The sequence below is a fragment of the Tamandua tetradactyla genome, chromosome 1 (genome assembly GCF_023851605.1).
Source record: "Tamandua tetradactyla isolate mTamTet1 chromosome 1, mTamTet1.pri, whole genome shotgun sequence".
Classification (NCBI taxonomy): domain Eukaryota; kingdom Metazoa; phylum Chordata; class Mammalia; order Pilosa; family Myrmecophagidae; genus Tamandua; species Tamandua tetradactyla.
The window spans coordinates 149264209-149281973 of NC_135327.1; the positions used below are offsets into that span (position 1 = coordinate 149264209).

The 17765-nt window shown below is 34.6% G+C and overlaps 1 protein-coding gene across 1 annotated transcript in view; it reads left to right on the forward strand.

Annotated features, from left to right (window-relative positions):
• Nucleotides 1-17765, forward strand: part of LOC143686924 (uncharacterized) — a 103664-nt gene that overhangs the window by 8241 nt on the left and 77658 nt on the right. Inside the window, exons 2-3 of the mRNA XM_077163375.1 lie at nt 9208-9287; nt 10669-10782. Of these exons, the coding sequence (XP_077019490.1) occupies nt 9249-9287; nt 10669-10782 (153 nt within the window). The 5' untranslated portion in view covers nt 9208-9248. The remainder of the gene's footprint in view (nt 1-9207; nt 9288-10668; nt 10783-17765) is intronic.

Below are 17765 nucleotides of genomic sequence, written 5' to 3' on the forward strand. Positions count from 1 at the left end.
AATAGATTCTTTTATACTTTGATATGTGATTCCTGGTTTGAGAATCTGCAAACTGTATTTCCCAGACTTTCTGACAATAAGACCCAGTAGAAGGAGATTAGAAAGTGGGAAGTGGGATTCCTGTTTTTCTTACTTGTCTGCATTATTCCTGCAGGAGAGTTGGCTCCAGCCTCCACCTTCTCTCAAAAGCCCTAGTACCAACAGCAGGTAGCCGGCACTCTCTCTTGAGATATCTGAACGCCAGCTACATGAGACCCCATGTCTGAGCCCTGAGGATTGAGTAACCCCTTCTCTCCCCTATCATACTCAAGTTGCCATGTAGCTGTTTCCTATAGTTATTATCTCTGGTTTAAGCCAGTGTCCTCCCTTACTGCTCTTTATACCTCTCGTTCCCTGGGATATTGCTTTATTTATTTACTTCTGGATTTGATTCACTAATATTCTGTGGGAGCTTTGTGCACTATGCTTTTATGAGAGTTCTTCGTCAGTAGTCTTTCCCAGAAATATCTTTGCTTGGTTTTGGTGTTGGAGCAACACTGGCCTTATCAAAATTACTTGGAAATATTCTTTCCCACTCTACTGTTTAGAGGATTTAGTATAGAAATGGTAATATTTTCTCTTTAAATGTTCAGTAGAAATTTCAGGTGAATCTGTCTAGTCTGGATATTTATTGATTAGAAAACTTTTAATTGCTAATTGAATTTAATATCTTTAAGACTGTTTGCATTATTTATTCTTGAGGGAGATTGGTTAGTTTGTATTTTCAAGGATTTTGTGCATTTCAGCTAAGTTGTTGAATTTATGTGCGTAAAGTTGGTGCAACAGTCTCTTGTTGTCTTTTTAATGTCTGCAGCCTCTTTAACGATATCCCTTTCTCATTCTTCCTTTAATTATTTTTAGCTTCTCTGACTTCATGGTCAGTTTAGCTAGAGTTTTAACATTTTTTGTATTCTTTCAAAGAAGCAGCTTCTGGTTTCATTGACTTTAACGTTTTTCTGCTCTTAATTTCATTGATTTCTGCCCTTATTTTTTTATTTCCTTCCTTAGGCTTTCTTTAGGATTAATTTTGGCCTTAATTTTAATTTCATTCTTCTTACCTACTAGGATGGTAGAGTAAATTTAAATTATAATTGTGGAGAAGGTCTACGGTTATTAATTCTCAGAGAGAGTTTTTGTTGTCCCATTCTGAATCAACCTAAGATAACCAAATTATCTTTTCATCTGCCTTTGCTGACAGGCAGATATTTTTTCTGTCTCCTTTATTGATGCCCATTGACCTTGTAGCTCTTTGAGGCTTTTTGCTTTTTGCTTGGGTCTCAGTTTCAATTTGGACTTTCCAAGAACCCTAGATATTGTATCCATCCCCCCACAGAGCTTTTCAAGTTAAAGTAATTCAGAACATGGGGCAAGGAAGACAATGTCTATATTTTAAAACCACAAATACTCTTTGAGACCAAAGGAAGAAAAGTTTATATAGCCGGGAACCTAAATTTTCTGTAGCACATAATCTAACTCAACCTATCTGTAGAGCTCATTTGAACAATTGAAACACAGGGAGCACAGAATAGGAAAGAGGTTCTTTAATCCTGTATAGCTTAATGTAATGCCTGGATACATCCTAGAGTATATTAAGTAGATAATAAAAAAGGATTGGCAAAGTCCCTTGAGGGATGGGAGGAAAATTATTGAACTATTAAACTTTACCATCAGGACATCCCCTGATACTTTGCCAAACTACAGGGACATCCTAATCAATAAGCCATGTCCTTGATCTTGGGGCTTACTCTTGTGAAGCTTATGTAGGTAGCAGAGAAGCTTAACCTACCTATAACTATGCCTAAGAGTTATTTCTGGAGGACCTCTTTTGTTGCTCAGATGTGCTCTCACTCTCTCTAAGCCCAACTTGCAAGTGAAATCATTGCCCTCCCCCCTGCATGGGACATGACATCCAGGGGTGAAAGTCTCCCCAGTGATGTGAGAGATGACTCCCAGGAATGAATCCGGCCCTGGCACCATGAGATCCACAATTCCATCCTGACCAAAAGGGAGTTAAAGAAATGTACCTAATAAAGTATCAGTGGCAGAGAGAGTTCAAATAGAGTTGAGAGGCTACTCTGGAGGTTGCTCTTATGCAAGTTTCAGTTAGACATTGCTACCCACAATAACAAGCGAAACCCAAACCAGGACCATTCCAGCCAATCCTTAAGAACACTTAGGGCAATATATAAGATTCCATAAGGGTTCCATACATGAGAGTAACTTTCCAGAAACCTATAACCTCCAGATGGGTCCCTGAACCAGATAAGTCCTGAAACCTAGAGGGCCCAGCCTCTCCAGAACATCAGATAGTTCCCTCTTCCTACCCCATATTATTGACAGACCCTTTCAACATGAAAAAATTAGAATGGCCATAGCCCAAATCTGTCTCTAAAGAGACAGATAGAAAGATCAGAGGTAATGGTGGAGTTATACAGAGAAGATAGGATTTAACAAATGAATATGGTTGCTGAATCATTAAATTGATCATTTCTTTTAGTTTCTAGTATCTTAAAGCAGCTAGAGGTAAAAACCTAAAATTGTGGAATGATAACCCATGTCAAACTCTGAAATATGTTCTACAACTAACTGTGGTGCTGTGCTTTGAAATTATTGCTTTTTTGCATATATGTTACTTTTCACAAAAAAATAAAGATAAAAGTCGATTGTGGTGATAAAAAAAAAGTATTTAAGCCTTCTAGCCTCCTATATTCTGGAGCAACCAAAAGGAAAAATCTGAAAGGACTGTATGGTAGTCTATGACAAACTCTGGAATCTGTTCTATAACTTCTTGTTGAGAGTGTTTTGAATGCTACTGCTTTTTTATTTCTTTGCTTTGTATATATGTTATACTATACAATAAAAAATTTTTTAAAAAATCAGTCTAGCTCCTAATAAAATCAGATGACTCCAAATCAGTCATGGCCTCCACATTTTCTTACTCTGTTGGTTATTGTGCTGAATTTGCTTTTTGGCTCCTGATAATATTACCTATACTTCGGCAAGCTCTTTTATCCATTTCCATGTATGCTTTCTTTTATTGTTTTACACACAGGGAGTTTATAATAACTGTTTTATCTAATCCACCATATTGAGAGAAAAGAAACTCTATACTTGAAGAGCCCATGGTCTTCTACCTATTCTAGCAATTTTGTGTTTTCCTTATACTCTATAAATAAATAGAAAGTGGCATTAAACTAGACAAATTGGTCTTATTGCAAATTCTTGGTAACTTATCAGTGATTTATTCATATCAAACTGATGTCCTTTTCTATTTTCCTTAAATTCCAATTCCTTTCAGCAGATAAACTTGCCTACTATTTCTTAAGGTCATTCAATATGAATTGTTTATACGTCCCATTATCCTGCCTCAAAATATCTGTATTTTTAGATACAGATATCCAATATCTGTTTCCCTTCTGTCTACGAGAAAGTCATTATTCTGCCTTTCCTAGATTAAATCCAATATGCACATCGTCTTTCTATCTCTCCTATCACATTCATAAACAGTATGCTTTTCAAATTATTTTCACCATCTCTTGGATATTCAAACTTCCCATGCCATCTCAGTATACAATATAGCCTTCGCTATTGTAAATCTTTTTAAATTCGTTAGCCCTTCAAGCAACTATTTTCCCCTTTCTCTCAAGAAATATTTTCAGAAAGTAGCTTTCCTTTCATATCACCCCTTATTTTAAAATGGTTGACAGAATTTCATGAATGATTCATTCCTTGCCAAGTCCTTTGATCTTTTTATTGTCATTTTAAGTTTACTACAAAACAAAACAAAAACTGGACTTATCGCTTAAACCTCATGCCACTAATACATCTACCTTTCAGAAATCTCCATTTTACTCATTTTTCTGGTTTCTCATTTTAGTCCTTATCTAAAATACAGGCATTTCTCCAGTTTTCAGGGTTTATTATTTTTGTGTTATCCCCCTGTCCCCATAATTGTCTATGTTATATTCCTATTGAACACATCTCATCCCATGGTTCTATTACCTCCATGCAATTAATTCCTAAATGTATAGCCTGAAGTTCCTCCTTTTCTAGCAGCCATTTAAGCAAAAACTCTTTAAATCTTCCTTCATTCCTCTCTCTTTTATTTTCCCATCCAAACAGTTGCCCCTCTGGAAATTTCTACTTCCATAAAATCTATTTTATTCCTACTGTCATCACATTACTTCACAATGATGTCACCTAAATAGTTTCCTAATTTGTCTACTTCACTCTCTGCTCCATCTATTCTGCAAATTGAAGCTGAGTTAACTTTTCAAGGATATTGCTCTGATCATGTCACCATCATCCTGCTCAGAAACTTTATGTTATTATTCCCAGAGTGAAAAAAAAGTCTGAATGGCATCAGAGAATTCCATAATCTAAGTCTCACCCACAAAAACCTAGTTTCCATTGCTTCACAATAGGTACTCTGGGTGCCAATAAACTAGACAATATTTGATTAAGATATCTTAGTCAAAACTTGTTGACTTCAAGGAACAGAAGCCCAGTCAAGCTAGTTCAAATAAAAGAGAATATATTGAAAGGACACAAGACTTTTAAACAGGATCAAAACACAATGAAATTCCATGACACCTGGAGATGAAACTCGAGAAACATCACAGTCTGTTACTTGCTCTCTCTCTTTCTCTCTCTCTCTAGTTTTCCCTTTCCCTCTCCCTCTCTTTGCATTTTTCTTCCTTTCTCTGTCTTATTAGCTGCTTCTCTTTCTCCTGGGATCATATAGCCTCATATGTCTTTGTGTTTATTATATTCTCTTGTATGAGTTAGTAGAAAAACTATCTTTGATTCTCAGCATCAAACCCTTCGAATACATCTTTCAATACCCTGACTCCATGTGAGATTTCCATTAACTCCTCTCTATCACCATACCTCTGCGCCTTTGCTTCTTCGTTCAAGGTTTACAAAGATAGGTCTGATTGACAGTGAATGAGTCAACAGGTGGCTCTAGATAGGGACCATGTCCGGAGAGTTGAGAAGGCATAAAAAATGCATTAATCTGAGAGTATCCCCCATGGTTCCTGATTCTGAGATCTTGTTCATTCTGTGCTTTGTATGTATGATTGTATTTGCATCCCCTAAACCCCCATGTTTCCAAATACTCCAAAACCACTCATCTTTCAAGACCTAGCACAAAATGCTTTATCCTTCTTTAGGACTTTTTTTCATAGTCCCCAACTGTAAATAACCTCCCCCTCATGTGAGCTGCTATAGTTCTTCCTCTGAACCTCTACTATGGCATATCTTACGTCCCAAATTCAATTGAAAATAGAGAATAGAATATTCTCCTACAACATACACATCAGTATAAGGAATACAGTAATCCCGTAATAAATGCTTGTTGGATGATAAATGTTATTTAAAATAAAAGAAAAAGGGCATGAAGTACATCTAAACCCTAAACTGAAGTTATTTTTCAGGAAGTGTGTCATAAATATTCCTACAAGTGAGGGAAAAATGATGGATAGTACAACGTATCTAAAATCAATCCAATCTCAATTTAAGGAAAAAAAAATGAGACTGCATCTATGTTCCAGGTGGGAGACCCAAATGATAGATATATTTTCAAGAGGAAAAACAAAAAACAAACAAAACTATCTAACCATTCAGTAAGAATTCACTGTAGACTTAAAGAGTTATACCCCCTGTATTAAAGCCCTAATTGTGGAACAACATTCTTTGGTTTTCTAGCCACAAGATCATTAATTAACTAGTTTATTACCTTCCTTAAATATGAGTTTTTGACATTTCTTTGTTGTATTGCTCATCAGCATATGAACTTCTACCTATGTAGAATTCTAAATATGTAAACAATGTGAGTGGCAAGTCATATTGCAGTTTCTTAGTTTCTGATGACCTTTTAAACTCTAACTTGTTTATACTTATTATTTAGATTATTTAAGCAGAGAATATCTAAGGAAGGAATTGCAATCTGTCATTAAGAAAGGACTATGGAACTACTAGGAGGACCTCCACTCCAAAATACTAAGAATCATTAAAGCATCAGCTATTGTTAGCTATTACAGCACTTGTGTATGATTTCCGTCTACTTTAAGACAGTTATTCAGTTCTTCTATGGTGCACAGTTGACAAGCATGCTAGAGTTGAGTGGAGTGTTCCGTATGTAAGCTTCTAAGGATAAGAATTCAACAAGGCTTGATCTCCACAAAGTTTATTATGCTTAGTCTGGTATTGTTTCTCAGATTTTTACCTCCTTTTGCTGGTTTCTGTCTTATTGGAACAGTTTATCTTCCCCACATACCTTGAATAGTACTTTTGAACTGCGTACAGTGAATTATATTTATGGTTTCTGTATTCAAGGGCTTTATTGTGAGACATCTGATGCATGGATTTTAGAGAAAAACGGCAAGTTGTCTTTCAGGGTATCATTCATTTATTTCTGGTTCCGAGAAATTCCAAATAAATTATATGTTACTGTCTTTTTTGTGAGCAATGTTACAGCACATTTTTGTTTTCCTGTGTAGATCAGAGTCTTCCTTAGCTGAATTATAGTAAGTCTTCATGTTTTGCCTTGCCAACATTTCACCTAACAATCCCTTTAGTGGGATATATTCTAGACTTGTTGAATGAAATTCCAGTGAAACTACTTCATTGATTTTTTTCCTAAGCAAATATTTTGATTATAGTCAGTGAAGCCACAAAGGCTCTAACCCTACAAATAAACCTCCATCAACTCTCCAAAGGCCTTTTCTCTCCAACAATTAGGCAATATAAGTATAAATAATAGATAGGTATGTTATGCAAATGCAGCTTCAGGGAGCGTGCCCAAGTGACAACCTCTTTCAAACTGATTTTACTCTTATCCACCTCATACGTATGGATTTCTTCTAATACAAGTTCCTATAAGCTCTTTCCTTTAAAGAATATGAAGAGACAATATTTTATTCAAATAGGTACCTATTTCTACTGTCTATCAGTGCCAGTCATATAAACCAGATAATCAATAGCTGTTCAGCTGAACTACTTTAGAAGAAGTCTTGTTTTTCCATTTGCCTGACACATTTTTATATGTGGTATTTTGTATGTCTTTTATCAAGCAGATCATTGGAGTAGATTTAACTCAACATGAAAAATTTTTAATTTTCCTCTTAAAATAACCCTAACACCTATTTTTCCTCCTAAAGGGATTTCAAATAAAAAAATAAGAATTCCTTTGCCATTTGTTACATGTATAAAATCCTGTTTCTGCTGCCTGTAAAACTTTCTTGCCTGCACCTTCCCTCTTGGGGAATAATTTAGTTATCCCAGATGCATAATTTAAGACTCTATTTAAAGAACATATACTCCAAAAAGCCTGTATTAATTCTTTATCTTTATCGCACTGATGCAGATTATTGTGGACACTTCCTCTGGCATACCCCATAAAACGGTGGTAGCACACAGACATGTGTTATTAGAGATATTTATATATTCATTACATTAGACCAGAAGCTCATTGAGATTGGTGACTTAGTTGAATTTTCTTTGTATTCCTAAAGCCTATACTAATGGCCTGGAAAACAAAAAGAATTCAACAAATATTTGTCATAGGCATACCACTTGATATAACTTAAGTGGGAATATTTTGCAAGGTTGAGATAATATTGTGTCTAAACTTAAAATCTATGCATACACCATGACAGTGATCTTTTAAAATGTCACCTTAGAAGCACCATGACAATAAGTGTCAATAGTGGATTGCTAGTTCAGGTGTGATTTCTGATTTAAAAATATGATCATTCACCCTTGGCATTGCCAGATAATTAATGCAAATTAATTTCAAATATTCTCAGCTTCATTCCTTTTCATTCTTTAATCTTGTAATCACTGCTAGTAATAGTCTGAAAAGGTGACCTTACGAAGCGATTAACATGTTTATTTAGAATAACAGAATAATTGCTTGTTTATTAGTGTAATGTTTGAACCAATAAACAATACATTATCCTGGGAAGAACGTTTCTCAAACTGGAAAATTAATGGACAATGCTAACACTTGTTAACTTTTTAAAGAGCAAGTAATGCATTTATTAATATATTAAAGGCATCTAAGCTTTGGGTAGAAAATGACATTTAACAGTTGACTTCAATAAAGCATTGCTTTATCATTTTTTCTGTCCTTATATTTTTCCTTCGCATTCTTCCTTGATATTTTTATTCTTTTTTATGAAAATAATTATAAATATGGCTTTCCCCTGTGTTTTCCTATGTCTTTTTCTATACATTTTTCCGGTTTCAATAAGCTCTACAATCTCTTCCTTCTTTTCTTCTTTTTCATTTCTTTTTTCTCTAGTTCTTATAAACTTCTTCAATTTCGCCTCCTATGATACATTTTTCCTGGAATCCTTTCCATCACTAGTAATATCCTCATTTTCTTCTTTCTCCTGTTCCACGTTTCTAATTTGCGTTCATATCTATCTTCTTTATAACTCAAAGTCCTTTTCCTCCACCTTGCTCCTCCTTTCTGATTAATCTGAGTCTATTGGTTCTTCCCTACACTCAAGAACCCTATTTCCTGTTAAGTATGAGCCTAATTCAGTCTCTCATTCTTCTTGAAGCCACATCTAATTGTGCCTGTTATTACCATCAGAAGAGATTACTTGGCCTAGGAATCTTTCACATATTTCACAGATCTGAACTTCCTCTCCAGTTCTAATGGAAACTCAGTTAATGACTTTTAAGACAATTAATCTGGAATTTAGGATATGTATTCCATCTTCAATAACTCCTCATCCTATCTCAAAAACATTAATGTATTTTGCCTAGAGCATAGTAACCCTAGGTCCACCATTAAGAATTTATATAATGTATTTATCATTTGTTTCAAATTCAACAGCAAAATTATACTAGTTAACAGTAAACAATCAAAAATATGCCCTACCTTTTTATTTAGTTTATCTACTTCCTTGAAAATCAAAATGACAGGCCTAACAACACACATAGTCAGGTATGCTCTTCAATCTTCAAAACGCACCACTTAATTCCTCTCAATGGGCTAGAAAATGCCAATACTTATTTTTAAAATAGCTGATTTAAATAGTGCATTTGGTTTTTTCCAAGCACTATCCTAAAAGTTTTAAATGTATCAACTCATTAGAACCTCATTACAGTGTTATGAAGTATATATGATTATAATACTTTTTTTTTTAACAGATGAGAAAACTGAAATAGAGAATCTAAATAACTTCTGAGTCATGGAACTCACAAGAGTGGATGCAGAATCTCAGACCCAGGTGGTGTAAATTGAAAGTTTGTACTCATGAGCTGCCTTGAAACATGCCGCCCTCCAATGTTATCTCTAGCAGTTGGCAGGAGATAATCCTTGTTCAATAAATGCTGACTAAATGAGAAGTTGCAGTGAGTGATTAAGTTAAGAATGTGGATAGCCATAAAGAGTGAGGATTTGGTTGGTTTAGTTGTCTTCATCAGTGTTCAGGACAGCCAATTATTGAATATTGCTAAGGACCTCTGAGAAAAAATGGGGAAGATGAAATTTGCAAGCATCATTGGAATCTGTTGATAAAAGTCATGTAAGCATTCTGTATAAATGAAATCATTCAAAGTATTTACATATTTAAGTTTGAATCATGTACTAATTCCACTCAAATTTCATTAAAAAAATTACAACTGCAATCTCACATTGATTGTAATTTAAATGCTTGATTACAGACACTTGCATTTAAACAAGGAGGATTTTTCTACTTTTTTTATCCGAGAAAAGTTCTTTGAAGAAATTACTCAATTACAAAGATTTCTCATTTCAATTGTGCATTGTTATGTACTTTGGACTTTATGCAATCCAATATATCTCCAATTCAAAAAAGATATCTTATATTATTCTTCATTAATGAAATCCAACCGAAGGCATCAAATATAAAAGATAGAGGTTACCAATTTGTGTTTAGAAAACTAATATATGTAAGTGTTTGTTTATAAAAATATACAGATTTTATATACAGATTTTAACATTCTTACAGTTTAAAAATAATGTAATAATCATAGCTAATATTTAAACAGTATTTACTGTAGGCATTATGCTAATTATGTGTGCACTGTATAACTTCATTCTCTACGACTGTTAGGCATAGGTTATTTTTATCATCCTTAAAGGATTATTCATAATATTAAAGAACAGGCCTATTAAGAGTATGGACCACTCAGAATAGAACCCAACCGCATTGGAACAGGGTCCTGGGGAGTGTTGCTGAGCCAGCACTACCTTAGTAATTGCTGAGTCATGGGAAGTCTGAAGAGGACAATAAGAAAAATAGCTGTAGTGACCCCAGTACTTAGAGGGCTTTGAGAAGTAATTAATATTTACTAACTGGCATACCTCAATAAATGATTTTAATTTGTTCATGAAAACCTTGTCATTACCTGTGGAGATATTACAATTTTAAAATTCAATAAATTTAATGGGGAAAAGTATGAAGCCTTCCATCCTTACCTAAGACACCTTAACAATTTTTACACATAGAAAAATCTGAACAATACGTAACTTGAAATATCAGGAAAGCTTATTGTACTGACCAAAGGAGGAAGAGAAGACACAATAGTGGGTGGAGGAGGTGGATAAAAAGAACAACGTAATTTTGTTTATTTTTTTATGGGCAGGCACTGGGAATCGAACCTGGGTCTCTGGCACGGCAGATGAGAACTCTGCCTGCGGAGCCACCATGGCCCACCCAGGACAAAGTAATTTTAAAGGGGAAGGTAATGAAGAGTCAGGTGAGTTTCACACAGGCAAACCTTGCCAAAGGAGTACATGGTTATCTTAAACTCAAATTGCACTTAAAAATAAAGCACAGAAAAACACCTGCAGCACAAAATAAAAGATTAAAATTGTGATCAGTTTTATATATGCAAAGAGTACATGCTCAAAATAGAATGTAGCATTATAGAAACCCCTACCTCTTCATACCTGTGTTAGTCAGGGCTCTCTAGAGAAACAACCAACAGTAGATATCTGTAAATATCAGATTTATAAAGGTGTCTCATGCAACCCTGAGAATGGAAGAGTCCAAAATCCATAGGGCAGGCTCTGAAGCCGACGGCTCCAACAAAGAGTCTGGACAAACTCCACAGGAGAAGCTTGCTGGCTGAAGAAACATTGAAAGAGTTTCCCTTCTCCCTTTAAAGCCATCAGCTGATGAGATTATCTCATTGTGGGAGGCATGCCTTAGTTGATCACAGATGTAATCAGTCACAGATGCAATCAACTGACTGATAATTTACTCAACCAGCCATGTAATATCCTTGCAGCAATGGTCAGGCCAGTGCTTGCCTGACCATACAACTGGGCATAATCAGTTGACACCAGAGCCTAACCATTACGATACTTTTAGCTTGGTAGTATACAATGCAACCATGAAAACAGTGTGTTGTCCACATTTGTTGAGAATGTTATTCTCTCACCAAAATCTGCAGTTTTGAATTAACTTTTTGTTGTTTTGCCTGAAATTAAAGTATCAATATGCTGTTTCATATAGAAGAGTATTATATATATTATTATATGCTCTGGGATGGAAAAAAGTCATTATACTGAGAAAAAGGAGTCATCTGAAAAGGTGTGTTACTTTTTCAGAGTCATATGGCTCTTAAATAATTGAAGAGTTAGCAAGCAATATAGCTATATGGTGCATGACAGCTGATCATTTCCCATTTCCAATGAAGCAAGTGAGATTATGAAATGTTAATTAACCAAACTTCAGTTATAATAGTAAGATGTAAAATCAGAACTTCTATGCATATCTGGCTCATTTCAAAGATTATGCTCTTAATTATTGTACTACATATATCAAGAGTTTTTCTGATTTACATCTACTGTCAACATTTGGATGATAAATAAGTATGCGATTTTCTATTAAAAATAGGCTAAGTGAACTATTGACTTCAAAAGGGTCTAGTTTATGTGCAGATGAAATTGATAGGCTGTCTGTGGTGATCAGAAGAATACCAAGAATATCCTCCCTAAGATATTTCTCCTATGAATATTCTCTCGCCCATTACATACAATAAATTATATATACATTGTAATGTATTCTGGGATAAAAACTAAAGGACATTTTACCATGTCTAAATCCCTCATGTGAATGAACTAATACCTTTCAAAGTCATCCCATGGGAAGGATACTTCACTATGAGTCAGAAGACCTGGCTCCTAGTTCTACTTGGCCACATACTAGCTGAGTGACCTTGGTTATATCACTTAACTGTTCTCAGCCAAATTTCTTGATTCATGAAATGGGGGTACCCATGCCTTTCTGACTACATGGAAGCAATGCTGCAGAAAAGCCCACGTGATAATGCAACTTAAAGTACTTTTAAAGTTAAAAGTGCCCGCAAGATAAAAACTCTATTTTCTTTGATGAAAGGAGAATCATTCATGTTCCCTAGAGGAAAACTTTATTTGACATGAAGAAATAAGGAGAGGAAGAGTGGAAACTCTTGGTACCTGTGTCAGGGTGGAGAACACAGGAATTGAGAGAGAGGTGCTAAGAGGCTGGGAGAAGAATGACAAACGACCTATTTTACAATTTTGTTTTTAACTGGCCATGAGATTTAATGTGGAGAAAACAGTAGTAATGGTGCCTAACTGTATGAAGAATAACTTGCAAGTTCTTTTTCATGTGTCACTTAAAGCAAATACTCTTGTTCTGTTTACTTTGGAAATGTGGGTTCTTTTAAAATGGAAAATTATTCTTGCCCAATATTTACAAATATACATGAATTTTAAGAGGTGGATTAGGCTGATTCTAAGAAAGGAAGGAAGAAGGGAGGACAGGCAGGCTGAAGAGATGGCAGAAAATGAAAGAAAGAGAGAAAGGAGAGAGAGAAAGAGGGGAGAGAAAGAAGGGAAGAAAGGAAGGGAGGGAGGGAGAGAGAAAGAAAGGAAGGAAGAGAGAAAGAAGAAGGAAAAAAAGAAGAGGGAGAGTGAGGGAAAAAGGGAGAGGAGAGGAGGGGAGAAAGGAAGGGGGACAGGGGAAAGAGGGAGGGAAGGAAGAAAGACCTAGGGAAAAATAGCGGGAGGGAGTAAAGGAAGAAAAGAGATTTAAGTATGAATGCTGTGAGATTTGCAGTTTCTTGTTGAGAGCCCCTGTTGCGGACTTGTGCTTTAAAATTCTGCTGTTACATTATTCCTCCTGTGTTATGAGACTGTATGTGCCAGCACTCATCCTGAATGCTGAGCCATTTAGAAATCATTCATTCATAGCTTGGAAAGCAAATGAGGTCAGAACATTTTCAGAGTACAGATAAATTATGACTACCACCTTACTTGCCACAGTTGTCTCCGCTGGACAGCTGAATGAATTCAAATTAATCTCTGTCAGTTTTAACCCACAGCAGATGACCCTTAGGCTTTTCTCTGATAAAAATCAGTTGCAGCAAAATAGATTTGCTTCATTAGTAAACATTGATAACTTGCATAATATCTAGCTACTTGTTAATAAGCAATGACTCATCCTAAAGTTCTCCATAGCACAAATCATAAAATATTGCAGCTATTTTTCTTTTAGTTTCATTTCCATATGTAGCTAAAGTTAATGTTAACAGGAGCATATAACTAACAAACATATCTACCACTGGACTGTATGAGAATAGTCTATGCTTTTACCTTTATTTTATAATATAAATATCCCTTAGACTTGAGAGACAATACAATACAGTTAAACATTATGAAATGTTAAAAAACACCAGCTTTACAAACTCACAATTCTAGTGAGAAATAAGAGAACTTTTCCCATATTCTTACCATTAGGTGTTACTATTGTACAGTAACCTATTGATTAATCATAATTTTAAATGTCTCCAAATATTAATAGCTGTGAACAATCCCCACTCTCTTTTCTGCCCCATTTTCAGTAAAAAAAAAAAAGTTACAGATGAAAGTGAAAAATAATCACTAATCTTTCATCCAATTTTGGCCATGAGTGGTATCCAAAGAGAGAAAGAAGAGTACACACCATTGCTAATTTGATATGATACAGAAAATTGCTAACTCCATAAAGAGTAGCTCCTATTCTTTTAGATAGAAAGAGGAGATAGGTAAGGGAAAAAAGAGAGCTTTTTAGTTGTTGTTCAAAGATGCCTGTAAGATATTCTGTTAGGGATGAATAAATGAAACAGCAGTTCATTAGGAAGGCCAAGGGTCTGTCCCAAAAAGTGATTTTACTTGCCTCAAAAGCTAGAGAATGCTAATGAAGGTCTGGGTCCCAGGATGTCCACTGTGTTTGTATTTGACCTTTCTTGTCTCTTGAGTCAATAGACCTGCAAAAGAAATCAGGCATTAATAATACATGTGATGTGTTTCTTCAATCAAACTCAGACCTTAATTGTCCATTTGAATGACTGTATTTCCAAGAGGGAGAAACAATCATTCTGGCAGCCTAACAAAGTCACAACCAACACTGAAATGAATAGGGATATATTCCATGAGCTATTGTTTAATTCTTTCTTTCATACAGAATGTTTATCTCTGATATTAGTATCAATTTGATTCCAAAGGGAAAATACGAATCTTCAACATAAAAATCATGTTTGCCTTTTGATCATATATGTATGTCTATTGTTTATGATACACACATATATGCATAGTACAAAATGTTGTTATATGAGACATACTTTGATGATTTGGGATGTTTTGTTCCATTTTGACAGAAAGCTCAAATTAACATGCGTGATTATGCATCATCTACAAATGCTATCCCTAATTAAGATCAGGCACATAGTTATTTTATTTTAAATTTTCCCCAACCAAATTCAGAAGAATAAAATCAACAGCTTTGAAAGTATGTATATTGGGTGCCAAGATTGTAAAATGTGCATTTTTCTGCCAAAATGTGAGCAATAAGTCACTTATAATTTTTCAATATAAAGTCTATACAAAATTCACTTAATGTGATGAAACATCCCTGTGATAAAATGGGACCTGATATACTTCAATTTCCAGAAAGCATCATACTTTAACCAGGTATGGTTAAAATTTGCACACATTTTTTATAAGCTCTGTAAGGAAAAATATGATTTATGAGAGCTCGCCCCTGTGGCAGTACCAGCAGGGGGAAATATTTCATATAGGGGCCTTCTGACATCACTCAAATCACACCCAAGTGGTGACTTCCTATTCTGTTTTCCTAGGAAACTCTGAATAGATGCCACAGAAGGGATTGCACCATCTTAAAATAAATTGCCTTCAGCTGTGAAGATTTAATTACAAATAATGAGTAGCAAAAATGGAACGAAATCTCTGTTACTAGTTAACCATAATACAGTTTGATCCTATCTGACAAAAGTAGATAGGAATCCAGACTAAATCACCAATTAAATACGTTGCAGGATAATTTAAACAAATGCCTGATTGAATTAAAAACAAAAATAAGCAATCCTGCTTCATCTACAGAATAGGAAAATATAGTAAAATTGAGCAGATCTCTTTGTTATACACATTTGGGTTGTGGCAATGTATAGTTAGGGAAGGAAACTCTCTAAAGAAGCTCTTACAGGATTGATATAGAGATCTCTCCTTTATCATCTGACGAGGTGAATGAAAGTCAGATGTAGTATGTTTCGAGACAGCTGGTTCAATAAGGAATCTATATAAGGTTGACTAGGCCTTGGTAAGGGGTCAGGAAGATGTCATAATAAAGCACTACAAGTAAAACAAATACACAATACCGAATATTTTGCAAGAAGGCCTAAGAGCAATACGTGGACAGGTTGAGAGAAACATCCCATAAATTACATTTGTCTCCAACCGACAGTACAAAATTCATCTACAGACAATAGTAGGTTGGCTGTGGAGAGGTAATTTGCTATAGTAAAGGATTCTGTCCTTTAGTTTGCTTTTTAAATAGAGAATTTCCTAGTACATCTGTTAAGTAGCTTTATTGAGGTATTGTTGACAAAACATAAGTTGCATTTATTTAAAATATACCATTTGTTAAATTTTGACATACATATATATCGCCATAATCAAGATAATGAATATATTCATTACTCCCAAAAGATTCTTCATGCCCCTCTAGAATTCCTTCCATTTATCCCAACTCTGTTCCAAAGCAACTGCCAATTTGTTTTCTGATTCTATGGATTAGTTTGCACTTTCTAAAATGTTATATAAATGCATCATACAGTATGTCCATTTTCTTTCTGGTTTATTGCAATCAGCATAATTATTTTGAGATTCATTCATAATCACGTATCAATAACTCATTCCTTTTCATTGCTAAATAGTATTCCACTGTATATATATTCATTCACCTATTGATGAAAACATTTTTTTTCTAATTTTAGGTTATTACAAACAAAGCTGCTAGGAATAGCCATATACATTTTTATAGACATATACCTTCATATGCCACAAATGGGACAAAAATATTTGCAAGTCATATATATGAAAAATGACTTCCATTTAGAATATATAAAAAAACTCTTAAATTACAATAATATGAAAAGAAACAGAAAATATCAATGAAAAATGAGCAAAAAGTTTGGACACTTCACCAGAGAAGATATATAGATGGCAAATAAACTCAAGAAAAATATTCAATATCATTAGTCATTAGGGACATACAAATTAAAACTACAATGAGACCCTCCACACACCTAATGGGATGGCTAAAATTAGAAAGCTTGGCCACACTAAGTTTTGGCAAGGATTTCAAGGAACTGGGATCCTCATACACTACTGATAAGGATGTAAAATGATACCACTACTTTGGAAAACAGTTTAATAGTTTCTTGAAATGTTAAATAACAGTCTACCATATGATTCAGCTATTCCACTCTTAAGTATATCCCCAGTAAAATTTAAACTACATTTTAAAAAATTCTGCATTTTGTAATTTCTTTAGTTCTTATCATGCCAATAATTAGAAGCCTTTTTTTTTCTGAGAACATTTATATTTTATGTGTTCCCTGTCAAATTGGTATAATAACTTCAAAAATCCTCTCTTCCAGATTACAGGTAATATATAATCAAGAAACAAAAAGTGATTATTTGTACAATAGAAGTTACTTATTATTTAAGCTCCTTTATTTCGCCCAATATGGCAAGATAAGGTTCAATATGGTGAAAGGAAGTATCCATCAATATATTTTTGAAAATAAAAAGCAGTTTATCTCTCTTCTGTTCGGAAGTTCTCCAAAGATGGATTCTAATGAACTTGGCTGTGAAGTAGTCTACCTCTGCTCCTTCTTTTCAGTGAAATTCAATATCATCAAGTCACTGCTCAAACACAGCCTTAAGAGGCACTTGAACACCATATACACATTTCATTTGAAGAAAATATGTCTTGAGAATTTCTAAAGAGGCCAGCAAGACCTAAAAATCACTGAGGACTGTATTCATCAACATTTCTTTGCTGTGTTCCAGTAAGAACCTCACTTTGTTCTTACAGAAAACCTGTTAATGAGGGTCAGATATTTACCTGTGCATAAAGTACACCCAAATTTCCTCACCATAACTCAAACATGAAAGAAAAAATCATGCATTTCAAGTATTAGTTATGTAGCCAGATGTTTCTAAAGGTAAAACAACAAGTTTGGCAATAAAGGAAATCCTTTAAACGTGTATAGACTCTAACCATCTGCTTGTCATTTTATTTAGTTGACCAAGACAACATTTTTTAACTTGGCTGACATGGACCAAATATTTAATATTAATATTTTAGTCTCCAGTCAATTCCAGGAACTAGGTATACAGTAAAAAG